The 14,191-nt window shown below is 46.7% G+C and overlaps 1 protein-coding gene across 7 annotated transcripts in view; it reads left to right on the forward strand.

Annotated features, from left to right (window-relative positions):
• The window catches only part of si:zfos-2326c3.2 (mitogen-activated protein kinase kinase kinase kinase 4), a 337,746-nt gene that overhangs the window by 188,465 nt on the left and 135,090 nt on the right, over positions 1 to 14,191 (forward strand). For all 7 annotated transcript variants that reach the window (XM_068047141.1, XM_068047135.1, XM_068047137.1 and 4 more), the window contains one exon: positions 5,489 to 5,614. In XM_068047141.1, the coding sequence (XP_067903242.1) occupies positions 5,489 to 5,614 (126 nt within the window). The remainder of the gene's footprint in view (positions 1 to 5,488; positions 5,615 to 14,191) is intronic.

Below are 14,191 nucleotides of genomic sequence, written 5' to 3' on the forward strand. Positions count from 1 at the left end.
CAATAATTTGGGGGCAAATTATGTATGTGTTCTTCCTCATCATTCTATTTCAATTGAATTGCTCAGTGAACAACAGGCTGTAACACAGATTCTTGAATCACCTGTTTTCTGGGTTATTTCTGGGAATCTTGATTCAACTTTAATCCTGGCCCGAGCAGTTTTGTTCTGTTTCTGGTGCAATTTCCTGGAAACTGGATTCAACTATATTTATCACTGTGTTGCAGAACTGCCAGTGCAGCCCTCAAAACACATCCTAATACCTAACTGTGAGATAACAACAGCAAAAGTACATGATTTAAAAAAAAATGTTGAAGAGACATTTTATTTGAAAGTGAAGAGTGGTAGAGTGGCTAGAAATGGAAAATCTAATTTGCTAAAGTTTGTGCAAGGTCACTGCATTACTTTGGGGGAAAAAATTAACCTTAAGCAGTATCTCTGGTAGAAGGGAATTTTTTTTTTTAAAAAGGACTTGCATTTATAAAGCACTTTTCACAACCTCAATACATCCCACAGCATTTACAGCCAATGAAGGACTTGTGAAGTAGTCACTGTTGTAGTGTCATAGGCCTGAATTCAATAGGGCCACCGCCGATTGGCAGCCCACACATCCAGGCTACATGCCATAGAGCCGCCATGATTCCGAGTGCCGTGGCTCATTTAAATAACCAGGGCAGGCCGCCCCCATTTCCCCAATCATATGAAGGGGGTGGCCCGTCTGTCACTGACAATAGTGTCAGCTGCTTGTGTGCAGACACTGACGCCATTTTTAAAGGGCTTGGAGCCCTTCCAGGATTTTTTAAGAAAGCAGTGAACATTTATTAAAAAATTAAAACCAGTACTTTTGAACCTCTCCCCCCACCCCCCCCCCCCCCCCGCACAATAACCACAATATTAAATACTTGCCCTCTCCAGCCCAAAACGCTTTCCTTTTTCAAATGACCTTTCCCCCCTCAAAGTGCATCAACTATAAACTTTACCCCTTCCCAGCAACCCCTCCACCAATGAGAATATTCTATCACTGCTTCCCCCACCCCTGCAAAGAAAAACTGACCTGCTTCCTCCTCACAACCAGTGTCGCGCCTCGATTCCCCAGACGGGGATCGGAAGGCGCAGGAATGCCGGTCAGCGGCACAAAGATCGCAACTGGACTGGAGGCAGAGGCGGGCTTTCAATTAAGTCAGGTATGTAGATTTATTTCAATATTTAAATGCAGGGCCCATCGCCAAGCAGCAGGGGGTGGGGGGGCCACCACGAGGCTTGTCCACCTCCTTAGAGATCGGGCTGAGCCCTGCCGGCGTCAAGGTCTGTGGTGGGCCTCATCCGGGGGAATCTTCTTGCCACCCCCCCAGGCACAGATACCGACGTCGAGGCCTCTATAAAACCCAGCCCATAGAGTCATGCACGGCTCAGGTGGAGGCTATTTGGCCCATTGAGTTCATGCCTGCTCTCAAAGGAGAGATTCAGTCCCACTGCCCCACTCAATCCCCGTAGCCCAGCAAGTCTACTTCCCTCACGTGCCATCCAACTTTTTGTTGAAGTCATTGATTGTCCCAACTTCCACTACCCTGTGGCCAGGTCATTACCACCTGCTGTGTAAGAAAAGTGTTTCCTCATATTCCCCCTGCATCTTTTGCCCAAAACTTTTAATCTGTGTCCCCCTATTCCTTGTATTGTTAGTTAATGGGGACAGTTTTTCCTTGTCTAATTTATCTAAGCCTATCATAATCTTGTACACCTCTATTAAATCTCCCTCAATCTCCATAATCTCTTTTGTTCTAAGGAAAACAAACCCAGCTTTTCCACAGTGGCGCAGTGGTTAGCACCGCAGCCTCACAACTCCAGCGACCCGGGTTCAATTCTGGGTACTGCATGTGTGGAGTTTGCAAGTTCTCCCTGTGTCTGCGTGGGTTTCCTCCGGGTGCTCCAGTTTCCTCCCACATACCAAAGACTTGCAGATTGATAGGCAAATTGGCCATTAGCAATTGTCCCTAGTAGAGGTAGGTGGTAGGGAAATATAGGGACAGGTGGTGATGTGGTAGGAATATGGAATTAGTGTAGGATTAGTATAAATGGGTGGTTGATGGTCGGCACAGACTCGGTGGGCCGAAGGGCCTGTTTCAGTGCTGTATCTCTAAACTAAACATAAACTAAACTAACCTAACCTTGTAACTAAAACCCACCATTCCTGGTGCCATTCTAGTAAATCTCCTCTGTACTCTCTCACATCCTTCCTGAAGTGTGGTGACCAGAATTGGATGCAATCCTCCAATTGGGGCCTAACCAGAGCTTTATAAAGGCTCAGCGTAACGTCCCTGCTTTTGTACTCAATGCCTCTGTTTATGAAACCCAAGATCCCATATGCTTTACTAACCACTCTTTCAATATGACCTGCCACCTTCAAAGATCGATGCACATGCACCCCAGGTCCCTCTATTGCTGCACACTCTTTAGAACTGTGCCATTAAGTATATATTGCCTCTCCCTATTCCTTCTGCCAAAATGCATCAGCTCATACTTGTCAGTATTAAATTCCATCTATAACCTGTCTGCCCATTCTGCTAGCCTATCTATGTCCTGTTGCAGACGGTTCATATCATCCTCACTGTTTGCCATACATTTTTTTGATGTATAATTTGATGTCATTGGCAAATTTTGAGATTCTACTCTGTATTCCAAGATCCAAGTCATTTATATATTGGAAAAAAGCTATTGCACAGTACCAACCTTTGGGGAACACCACTGTCCACCATCCTCCAGTCTGAAAAGCAATCATTTACTACGACTTAATTAAAAGCAAAATACTGCGGATGCTGGAAATCTGAAATAAAAACAAGAAATGCTGGAACCACTCAGCAGGTCTGGCAGTGTCTGTGAAAAGAGAAGCAGAGTTAATGTTTCGAGTCAGTGAGCCTTCTTCGGAACTGACAAATATTAGAAAAGTCACAGGTTATAAGCAAGTGAGGTGGGGGTGGGGCAAGAGATAACAAAGGAGAAGGTGTAGATTGGACAAGGCCACATAGCTGACCAAAAGGTCATGGAGCAAAGGCAAACAATATGTTAATGGTGTGTTGAAAGACAAAGCATTAGTACAGATTAGGTGTTAACGGACTGAATATTGAACAGCAAGTGCAAACCTGAAAAAAAAAGTGGGTAAGCAAACTGAACTAAGATGAAATGAAATAAATGCAAAAAAAAAATTGTAAAAAATGTAAAAAAGAAAAAATAACTAAAAATGAAAGTAAAATGGGGGGCTGTCATGCTCTGAAATTATTGAACTCAATGTTCAGTCCGGTAGGCTGTAGTGTTAGGCACACTACAGAATTTCAGAGCATGACAGCTTTATTTTATTTTGTTTTTTAACCATGTGCCAGCCTTAAACTTGGTTTTTCATGTGATGTTTTGGGACAGAGCTGCTCATTACTCTGCCATTAACACTCTCTCTGGACTAATGCTTTGTCTTTCACACAACCATTAACCTTTGCCTTTGACCCATGTCATCTTTCCTGCCCTCAGCCCGATCACACACCTTTCCTCTTGTTCTCTTCCCCACCTTCCACCAGCCACCCCCCCCCCCACCCCCCCGCTTCACTTGTTTAAAATCTAATAGATTTCTAACCTTTGCCAGTTCTGATGAAAGGTCCCAGACCTGAAACATTAACTCTGCTTCTCTCTCCACAGATGTTTTTATTTCAGATTTCCAGCATCTGCAGTATTTTGCTTTTACAAAATGATGATGTTTGTTTCTCATCCATAGTATTCTATATTGAATAAATGAGGTTCGACATCAGTATTGGAGATTCAGGCTAGTATGGCGCACTATCAGTCTGATTTTCCATCAGAACTATTGGACAATCAAATAGCTAGTGCCCCATAACTGATAGAATCTTAGATAGTTACTGTTCCAAGTTGGATATTCAGATAATGCTCTGTCCCTGGTGGCAGTCAGTGACAGACAAATATCTGAATATCCAATTTGGGGCAACATCTAGTCAAATAAGGTCTTGGAAACGTACTTCCTCTGGAATAATAGAAGTCAGAAAAAGTATAAATCTTTGGATGGGAGCTGATTTGCGTCTCGAATCACACAGAACAGAAGGAGGTCATTTGGTCCATCGTACCTTTGCTGGCTCTTTGAAAGTGTTATCCAATTAGTCCCACTGCCCTGCTCTTTCCCAATAACCATGCAAATGTGTCCTTTTCAAACATATATTCAGTTCCCTATTGAAAGTTACTGCTGAATCTGCTTCCACCATCCTTTCAAACCAGCATTTCAGATCACAACAGCTCGCACTGTAAAAATCTCTCACCAGCCCCCATTGGTTCTTTATCCTCAATCTCTGTCCTCTGGTTACCAACCCTCCTGCCAGTGGACACAGTTTCTATCTCTTGATCAAAGCCCCTCATATTTTGAACACCATTATTATCAGTTTCTTTAGGAGCTGCTTGCCTTTGCCTTTTGGGCCTCCTTATCTCGAGAGACAATGGATACGCACCTGGAGGTGGTCAGTGGTTTGTGAAGCAGCGCCTGGAGTGGCTATAAAGGCTAATTCTGGGAGCTGCTAAAGTTATGTTAAACATCTATAAAACTGAATACCCAAGGAGTGTCCTCCCCTTAACCGTCTCTGCTCGAAGGAGAACAATCTCAGCTTCTCTATTTGGAAATTTAAATTGGACAGGTTTTATAATGGGCAAGCAAAGCCCTCCCCCAGGTTACTGCCCAAGCAGTGAAGGTGAAAATTATCTCCATGTACGGCCATTAGACTGACTGAGACACAGCTGCACACCCACCAGAGGTTAGATCCACCCACTGGGTGAAATCAAAAGCTGGCTTAATTTTTCCCTTAACACATCTCAGTGAGAGTTGATAGCACCTATGGAATGAAGAGCAATTTGCTGTCTCTTAATCTGGATCCAATTGGTTTGAGAGTAAGAAGAACCACAGTTTGGTAGTGTCAGTTCCAAGGGGGCAGAATTCAAAAGACTGAGAATGAGAGAGAATCACTTTTTAATGTCTTCTGACGAGGGTCAACTGTAACAATATCTGCTCTGAAAATGTAGGAATTCTCAAATAGGAAGCTTATTTTCTTCTTCAGCTTGGTAAACAATCGCCCAACAGCTGTCAGAACTATGCTTCCTCCCCCTCTTCCCATGTCAAATTCCCAGTCTCATGGGAACCTGGCAGATCACCGAGGGAAAGTGAGCTCCTTAGACAGCAAAGGGAAGGGGAACAGTTATGGTAGTATTTGGTTCCTTACATTTCTCACAGTTTTCCTGCAGTAAGTGCAATCGGGGAAGCTTCAAAATGGGAGAAATTGCCACTTCATGTTAAATGGTACTTAAATATTTCTAAAAAATCACTGTTATACGTAAGGTTTTAAGACTTCATTATTTTCTCAATTTATTATGAGGAAATTCAGCTTTATTTTTATTTGCCTGCCTTATGTTTGGATTTGTTTTCTGTATTAATATTATGATGCCATCTCCGCAGGATCTGAGCCTGAAAGTATTTAGAAGCAACCTTTCCAGTTCTGCTTCCTTAACTGATATGCTCCTGATTCCAACATCTCCTGGACAAGATGAAGTATTTTGGGACAATGAGGAGCCACCTCCCAAGGTATGGTTATTGACACATTAATTATTTTGTTGTGCAGGGTTTTGGGAACAACTTTGTAGGTTTATTTGCTTTTTCTTCTATGCTGGGGAGTTTGTCAGCTCATTTTATGCTCACTTCATCTGTTAGATGGTGCAGTAAACTACTTGATGAGTGTGCACATATGCATTCTTACCCAAAGCTCATTCACATCCGTGAGACGCTGTTGTCAATCGGGCAGCATAGTGGTGCAGTGGTTAGCACCGCAGCCTCACAGCTGCAGTGACCTGGGTTCAGCTCTGGGTATTGCCTGCGTGGAGTTTGCAAGTTCTCTCTGTGAACGTGTGGGTTTCTGCCGGGTGCTCTGGTTTCCTCCCACAGCCAAAGACTTGCAGGTTGATAGGTAAATTGGCCATTGTAAATTGCCCCTAGTATAGGTAGGTGGTAGGAGAATGGTGGGGATGTGGTAGGAAATACGGGATTAATGTAGGATTAGTATAAATGGGTGGTTCTTGGTCGGCACAGACTCGGTGGGCCGAAGGGCCTGTTTGAGTGCTGAATCTCTAAATAACAATAAATGAAAAAGCAGATAGTTTGTATGTTGCACATAACTGGAAATGAGATGCTTTTCCATGTTCCCCCATATTTATTTTACTGTAAACATCTTTCACTTTTTAAGGGAATTTGTCACAAACCCGTGCTATTAGTTCTGTGATCAATTTAGACAGTTCCAAGCAATTCAGTTGGATGGAGATGAGCCGTGTCTCTCCTCAAAGTACAATTCGGAACTCGATCTGAGCATCAAGAGCATTCTGAATGTGCATCAGATTTCCATTGTCTATGTAGGCAGGGTTATCAGTTTTGATGGAGGCGAATTTGTGTTAATATCATTGCCACAGACCATGGGCTGAATTTTGTTTTCGCGCCACCAGGAGCGGCGGCAGGCGAAAAAATAGGTGGCTTGCAGGCATGGGCCACGCATTACCACGTCGCTGCGATCTAGCGTGCAGCAGCTCATTATAATATGCAGGGCAGCCGCGCCGCCCCCCCCCCCCCCCCGGCAATCACATTGTGGGAGCGTCCTGACAGCATCACCTATTTCTGTGCAGGCGCTGGCACCATTTTTGACCCTGCCAACTGACCTTCAGCCCTTCCCGCGCCACCCCCCCCCTACCCCCCAACACCCACTTAATTACAAATGCAGAGCTCCCCACTTCCCCACCTCGGCAGTGCCAACTTTCCCTGAATGGGAAAGTAAAGGTTTCGGGAGTACTGTCTGCTGCTTGGATGAACCAGACCTGCCGGTAAGATCGCTCCACCTTCCATGTAAATGTATTTAAATAGCTGATTTGAATATTGAAATTCGCATCCGCCTGTTGCCGGGAAGGTCAGGCCGCAGCCATGCGCCCCCCCCCCCCACCACCCCACACACACCCACCATGGAGCCAGACATCGGAAGCTCAACAAAGTCCAGCTCCATGTTTGGTTGAACTACTGTTAGTTCAGGATTCAGTCGGAGGGAGGCATCAAACGTCTCCTCGAAGTTTAGAATTGTGTCCCAAAATCCAAAATGGTGCCAAAAATTGTAAGTTCTTTCTGATGTAGGTACACCCACAGTGCTGTTAGGAAGGGAGTTCCAAAATTTTGACCCAGCGGCAGTGAAGGAACGGCGATATAGTTCCAAGCCAGGACAGTGAGTGACTTGGAGGGGAACTTGCAGGTGGTGGTGTTCCCATGCATTTGCTGCCCTTGTCCTTCTAGTTGGTAGAGGTCGCAAGTTTGGAAGGTGCTGTCTAAGGAGCCTTGGTGCGTTGCTGCAGTGCATCTTGTAGATGGTACACACTGCTGCCTCTGTGCATCAGTGGTGGAGGAAGTGAATGTTTGCAAATGGGGCACCAATCAAGCGGGCTGCTTTGTCCTGGATGGTGTTGAGCTTCTTGAGTGCTGTTGGAGCTGCAACCATCGAGGCAAGTGGAGAGTATTCCATCACACTCCTGACTTGTGCCTTGTAGATGGTGGACAGGTTTTGGGGAAACAGGAGGTGAATTACAAGCCGCAGGATTCCTAGCCTCTGACCTGCTCTTGTAGCCATAGTATTTATATGGCTACTCCAGTTCAGTTTCTGGTCAATGGTAACCCCCAGGATGTTGATAGTGGGGAATTCAGCAATCATGATGCCATTGAATGTCAAGAGGAGATGGTTAGATTCTCTCTTGTTGGAGATGGTCATTGTCTGGCACTTTTGTGGCGCAAATGTTACTTGCCACTTATCAGCCCAAGCATGGATATTGTCCTGGTCTTGCTGCATTTCTACATGGACTGCTTCAGTATCTGAGGAGTCATGAATGGTGCTGGACATTGTACAATCATCAGCGAACATCCCTACTTGTGACCTTATGATTGAAGGAAGGTCATTGATGAAGTAGCTGAAGATGGTTGGGCCGAGGACACTACCTTGAGGAATTCCTGTAGTGATGTCCTGGAGCTGAGATAATTGACCTCCAACAACTACAACCATCTTCCTTTGCGCTAGGTATGACTCCAACCAGCGGAGAGTTTTCCCCTGATTCCCATTGACCTCAGTTTTGCTGGGGCTCCTTGATGCCATAATCGGTCAAATGCTGTCTTGATGTCATGGGCAGTCACTCTCATCTCACATCTTGAGTTCAGCTCTTTTGTCCATATTTGAAACAAGGCTGTAATGAGGTCAGGAGCTGAGTGGCCCTGGCAGAACCAAACTGAGTGTCAATGATCAGGTCATTGCTAAGCAATTGCCGCTTGATAGCACTGTCAATGACAGGGAGTGCGTAACACCAAAATAAAAGCAAAATACCGCGGATGCTGGAAATCTGAAATAAAAACTTATTGATTGCTGTGGATTCCAAGCTGCAGACATCTTCTGCCTGCAGGACTTCCCCAGCAGTGGATATTTCAACATGATGTTCAAGAATGTGGCGGGATGCATCAAGTTCCTGAAGGTGTTCAAGGAGAAGGGAAACCAGGCACGCTGTCCATCCTCACAGTGAAGCCGCTCTTCACGATGCCGTCACAGCGTGACCAGGTGGTGACAATTCACCTCTATAACCCCCATGTTCCTGTGGTGGATGTACTTACCTTCCTTGCCAGGTACGTCGAGGTGGCTGGCAGCAGCACTGATGTCAAGGACACATTTGGGATTTGGACCAGCAAGCGGTAGGTCAAGGTGACCTTGAAGGTCGATGCCAATGGAGCTTCACTATCGGGGGAAGTCGAGGTTTCTTGGTCTACGCTAGGCAGCCCAGAGTTTGTAGCACCTTTGACAAATCTGGTCACATGGCAGCTAACTGCAGCACAGTCGTCTGCAAGAACTGCAAGAAGGAAGGCCATCACACCAAGGGCTGTAAGCAGAGTAAGTACTGCAACCTGTGCGGTGAAGCAGGTCGCCTCTACAAAACCTGCCCCAGTTATGCTCAGGCGTCAAGGTCCAAGGAAAGGCTGGGAGAAGGAACGGTGAATGCGTATGGTGCTGGGAATGAGACAAGCAACCCTCTCCACAGCGAGGAAAGTCTACCTGTGAAAAGGTAGGTAGAAGAGGTCTAGATGGAGCAGAATTTGTAAGGAGCATCCAGGAGGGTTTTCTAGAGCAGTATGTAAATAGTCCAACTCGGGAAGGGGCCATACTGGACTTGGTGTTGGGGAATGAGCCCGGCCAGGTTGTTGAAGTTTCAGTAGGGGACTACTTTGGGAATAGTGATCACAATTCCGTAAGTTTTAGAATACTCATGGACAAAGACGAGAGTGGTCCAAAAGGAAGAGTGCTAAATTGGGGGAAGGCCAACTATACCAAAATTCGGCAGGAGCTGGGGAATTTAGATTGGGAGCAGCTGTTTGAAGATAAATCCACATTTGATATGTGGGAGGCTTTTAAAGAGAGGTTGATTAGCGTGCAGGAGAGACATGTTCCTGTGAAAATGAGGGATAGAAATGGCAAGATTAGGGAACCATGGATGACAGGTGAAATTGTGAAACTAGCTAAGAGGAAAAAGGAAGCATACATAAGGTCTAGGTGGCTGAAGAAAGACGAAGCTTTGGAAGAATATCGGGAATGTAGGACCAATCTGAAACAAGGAACTAAGAGGGCTAAAAGGGGTCATGAAATATCTTTAGCAAACAGGGTTAAGGAAAATCCCAAAGCCTTTTATTCAGATAAAAGGAGCAAGAGGGTAACTAGAGGAAGGATTGGCCCACTCAAGGACAAAGGAGGAATGTTATGCGTGGAGTCAGAGAAAATGGGTGAGATTCTAAACGAGTACTTTGCATCGGTATTCACCGAGGAGAGGGACATGACGGATGTTGAGGTTAGGGATAGATGTTTGATTACTCTAGGTCAAGTCGGCATAAGGAGGGAGGAAGTGTTGGGTATTCTAAAAGGCATTAAGGTGGACAAGTCCCCAGGTCCGGATGGGATCTATCCCAGGTTACTGAGGGAAGCGAGAGAGGAAATAGCTGGGGCCTTAACAGATATCTTTGCAGCATCCTTAAACACGGGTGAGGTCCCGGAGGACTGGAGAATTGCTAATGTTGTCCCCTTGTTTAAGAAGGGTAGCAGGGATAATCCAGGTAATTATAGACCGGTGAGCCTGACATCAGTGGTAGGGAAGCTGCTGGAGAAGATACTGAGGGATAGGATCTATTCCCATTTGGAAGAAAATGGGCTTATCAGTGACAGGCAACATGGTTTTGTGCAGGGAAGGTCATGTCTTACCAACTTAATAGAATTCTTTGAGGAAGTGACAAAGTTGATTGATGAAGGAAGGGCTGTAGATGTCATATACATGGACTTCAGTAAGGCGTTTGATAAGGTTCCCCATGGTAGGCTGATGGAGAAAGTGAAGTCGCATGTGGTCCAGGGTGTACTAGCTAGATGGATAAAGAACTGGCTGGGCAACAGGAGACAGAGAGTAGCAGTGGAAGGGAGTTTCTCAAAATGGAGATGTGTGACCAGTGGTGTTCCACAGGGATCCATGCTGGGACCACTGTTGTTTGTGATATACATAAATGATTTGGAGGAAAGTATAGGTGGTCTGATTAGTAAGTTTGCAGATGACACTAAGATTGGTGGAGTAGCAGATAGTGAAGGGGACTCTCAGAGAATACAGCAGAATATAGATAGATTGGAGAGTTGGGTAGAGAAATGGCAGATGGAGTTAAATCCGGGCAAATGCAAGGTGATGCATTTTGGAAGATCCAATTCAAGAGTGAACTATACAATAAATGGAAAAGTCCTGTGGAAAATTGATGTCCAGAGAGATTTGGGTGTTCAGGTCCATTGTTCCTTGAAGGTGGCAACGCAGGTCAATAGAGTGGTCAAGAAGGCATACGGCATGCTTTCCTTCATCGGACGGGGTATTGAGTACAAGTGTTGGCAGGTCATGTTACAGTTGTATAAGACTTTGGTTCGGCCACATTTGGAATACTGCGTGCAGTTCTGGTCGCCACATTACCAAAAGGATGTAGACGCTTTGGAGAGGGTGCAGAGGAGGTTCACCAGGATGTTGCCTGGTATAGAGGGCACTAGCTCTGAAGAGGGGTTGAGTAGATTAGGATTATTTTCATTAGAAAGACGGAGGTTGAGGGGGGACCTGATTGAGGTGTACAAAATCATGAGAGGTATAGACAGGGTGGATAGCAAGAAGCTTTTTCCCAGAGTGGGGGATTCAATTACTAGGGGTCACGAGTTCAAAGTGAGAGGGGAAAAGTTTAGGGGGGATATGCGTGGAAAGTTCTTTACGCAGAGGGTGGTGGGTGCCTGGAACGCGTTGCCAGCGGAGGTGGTAGACGCGGGCACGATAGCGTCTTTTAAGATGTATCTAGACAGATACGTGAATGGGCAGGAAGCAAAGAGATACAGACCCTTAGAAAATCGGCGACATGTTTAGATAGAGGATCTGGATCGGCGCAGGCTTGGAGAGCCTGTTCCTGTGCTGTAATTTTCTTTGTTTTTTGAAAAAGAAGAAAGGAGAGGCAGCTCCAACCAGTGACCCAACACCTACCCAGTGCCCAGAAACCCCTCCTCTACAGGCAGAATCAATGGAGGAGGAGGCAGCAGATGGACAAACTGGTCAGTGGCAAGTGGTACAAAGGAAAACCACAAAGAAATAACCTCCAAAAAAGGAACAGGCCACCACCCAAATCAGTGGCAAGATGAGGCTACCATCTGAGACCGACTACAGCAGCTCCTCCTCATTGGACGAGGAAGGGCCGAAATGGTGGCACCTGCAAAAGAAGTGGCAGAACTCAAAGGAGCTGGAAGATAAAGCTCCCCTGCTCCAGGGCACTGGAAGCTATGATGGGCCCAGCGCGCTTCAAAGCCAAAGCACCAAACCTAGCGACATGCCCAGCGCACCCCAGCTCCGGGACACCGAGAGCGTGGAAGCATCTGGTACACTCCAGCTCTGGGAAGCCGGAAGCAGTGATGTCTTCAAGGAGGAACAGAGGGGAAAGACGCCAACAGCAGAGGACAGCCCAAGCCTTTCTGCCTATAAGACCCCCTCGATGTCACCCCAGCGGAACAAACCCCCCATGAGTAACCAGGAGGGGTTTCTGAGCCCAACGAATGTGGAACAGCTTGTGTACACTATGGGTATGCAGGAACATATCCAAGGACTGTAACTAGCAAGGACTCCTGGTGTGGGAAGTAACAACTAACTTTAAAATGGGTATAAAGATTGCTTAGATTAACGTGCGCAGCATTAAATCCACTCCGCGATGTGTTTCAACCTTGGACTACCTCGCCAAGGTCATAGCCAACCTGCTGTTTCTGCAGGAGTGTGGAATACCACACCTCAGCACCTACAGGCAATGGTTGTGATGGTGGTCCCACGGGCCATCGATCTGGTCAGGGGGGTAATGATTCCCGTTCCTCCGGCCTGGGTAATCTGCTGTGGGGAGGTAACTTCACCATCTCCAAAGTTAAGGAGGTGGTGGACGGTGGCCTCCTCGCAGCTGATGTAATGTACAACAAAGCTCCGCTCCGGTTGATCAACGTGTCCCCCCCAGTTCAATGCAGCGAGCGGCTGACTGTCTTCCAGCAGCTCCCACTGCTGCTGGTGAGGTCCAGGCCGGTCATTCTAAGCGGTGACTTCATCTGCATCATCAATGCAGCTGGACGATCCGGCAGTGACGACAGCAAACTGGACCCTACGTCCAGATTCCTAATGGAAACAGTAAAAGATGCCAAGTTGCACGACGTCTTCAGCAAACCTGCAGATGGAGCGCAGCGTAGATACACTTGGTCAAGATCGGACGGGTCTGCCCGTTCCAGGATTGACTTCCTGTTTGTGTCCCGTGCTGTTCACATTCAGATCTACCGATGTCAAGCCAGTGTTCTTCTTCGACCGTTGCCTCTTACTGGCTGACTGTCACTTACAGGATGACCAGTGGGTTGGCAGGGGGACATGGAAGCTCAATGCTACACTGCTAACCCCAGAGACCGTTAAGGAACTCAAAAGGGATTACAAAGGTTGGAGAACCGTGAAACCCCTCTTTGAGTCTCCAGTTCACTGGTGGGAGGCGATCAAGGAGAACATCAAGAGGCTCTTTATCTTCAAAGGTGTTCAGAGGGTGAGAGAGAGACCGAAGGAACTTTCCTTACTCCAGAAAAGAATGCAAAATCTGCTCCGGATACAGTCGATGGGGGTTGAGGTCAAGGAGGATCTCCAAAGAGCCAGCAGGCCTCGCTCTTTACCACGGAGGCCTCCAAGATCATCTTCCAGTTCAGAGTCTGCTCCGTTCAGCAGGATGAGGCATGCTCGCGTTACTTCTTCCAAAAGGTACACAGAGAGAGCTCTGTGATCAGCAGCCTGAAGGAAGAGGATGGCTCGGTCACGTCTTCGCAGTCAAACATACTAAGGATCAGCAAATCCTTTTATGCGGGGCAGTACAACATGAAGTCCACGGACAGCACGGCCTCCCAGTCCTTCCTTGTCATCTATCATGGATGTCTTAGATGACAGCACGAGGGACAAACCACTAACTCTGGATAAGCTGACAAACGCCGTTAGGTCCTTCAAGACGAGTAAATCTCCCTGAAGCGACAGCTTACCGGTTGAGTTGTATTCGACTCTGAGGGACTGTGTCGGTTTCTGGCCGGCAGCATGTCAGAATCCGTGAGGAAAGGCATCATCACCCTCATCTACAAGCGGAAGGGGGAGAGGGCAGAAATCAGAAATTGGCGGCCCATCTCACTGCTTCATGTTGACTACAGGATTCTATCCAAAGTCATCACCAGTAAGGTCATGTCTGCTCTGGAGTTGGTGATTCACCCTGACAAGACCTGCAGAAGATCTGATAGTCTTGCACTGCTCAGGGATACGATCGGCTATGTACAGGACAGGAGGGTGGACACCTGCCTCATCAGCTTGGACCAAGAGAAGGCTTTTGACAGGATATCGCACACATACATGATGGGGTTTGGGGAGGGAATCTGCAATTGGATCAAACTGCTCTACACTAACATCAGTAGCGCAGTTTCAATCAATGGATGGGAATCAGAGAGTTTCCCGATCCAATCTGGTGTCAGACAGGCTGTCCTCTCTCCTCTGTCTTGTTTGTTTGCTGTAT

This window comes from Heterodontus francisci, chromosome 15, assembly GCF_036365525.1.
Source record: "Heterodontus francisci isolate sHetFra1 chromosome 15, sHetFra1.hap1, whole genome shotgun sequence".
Taxonomy (NCBI): domain Eukaryota; kingdom Metazoa; phylum Chordata; class Chondrichthyes; order Heterodontiformes; family Heterodontidae; genus Heterodontus; species Heterodontus francisci.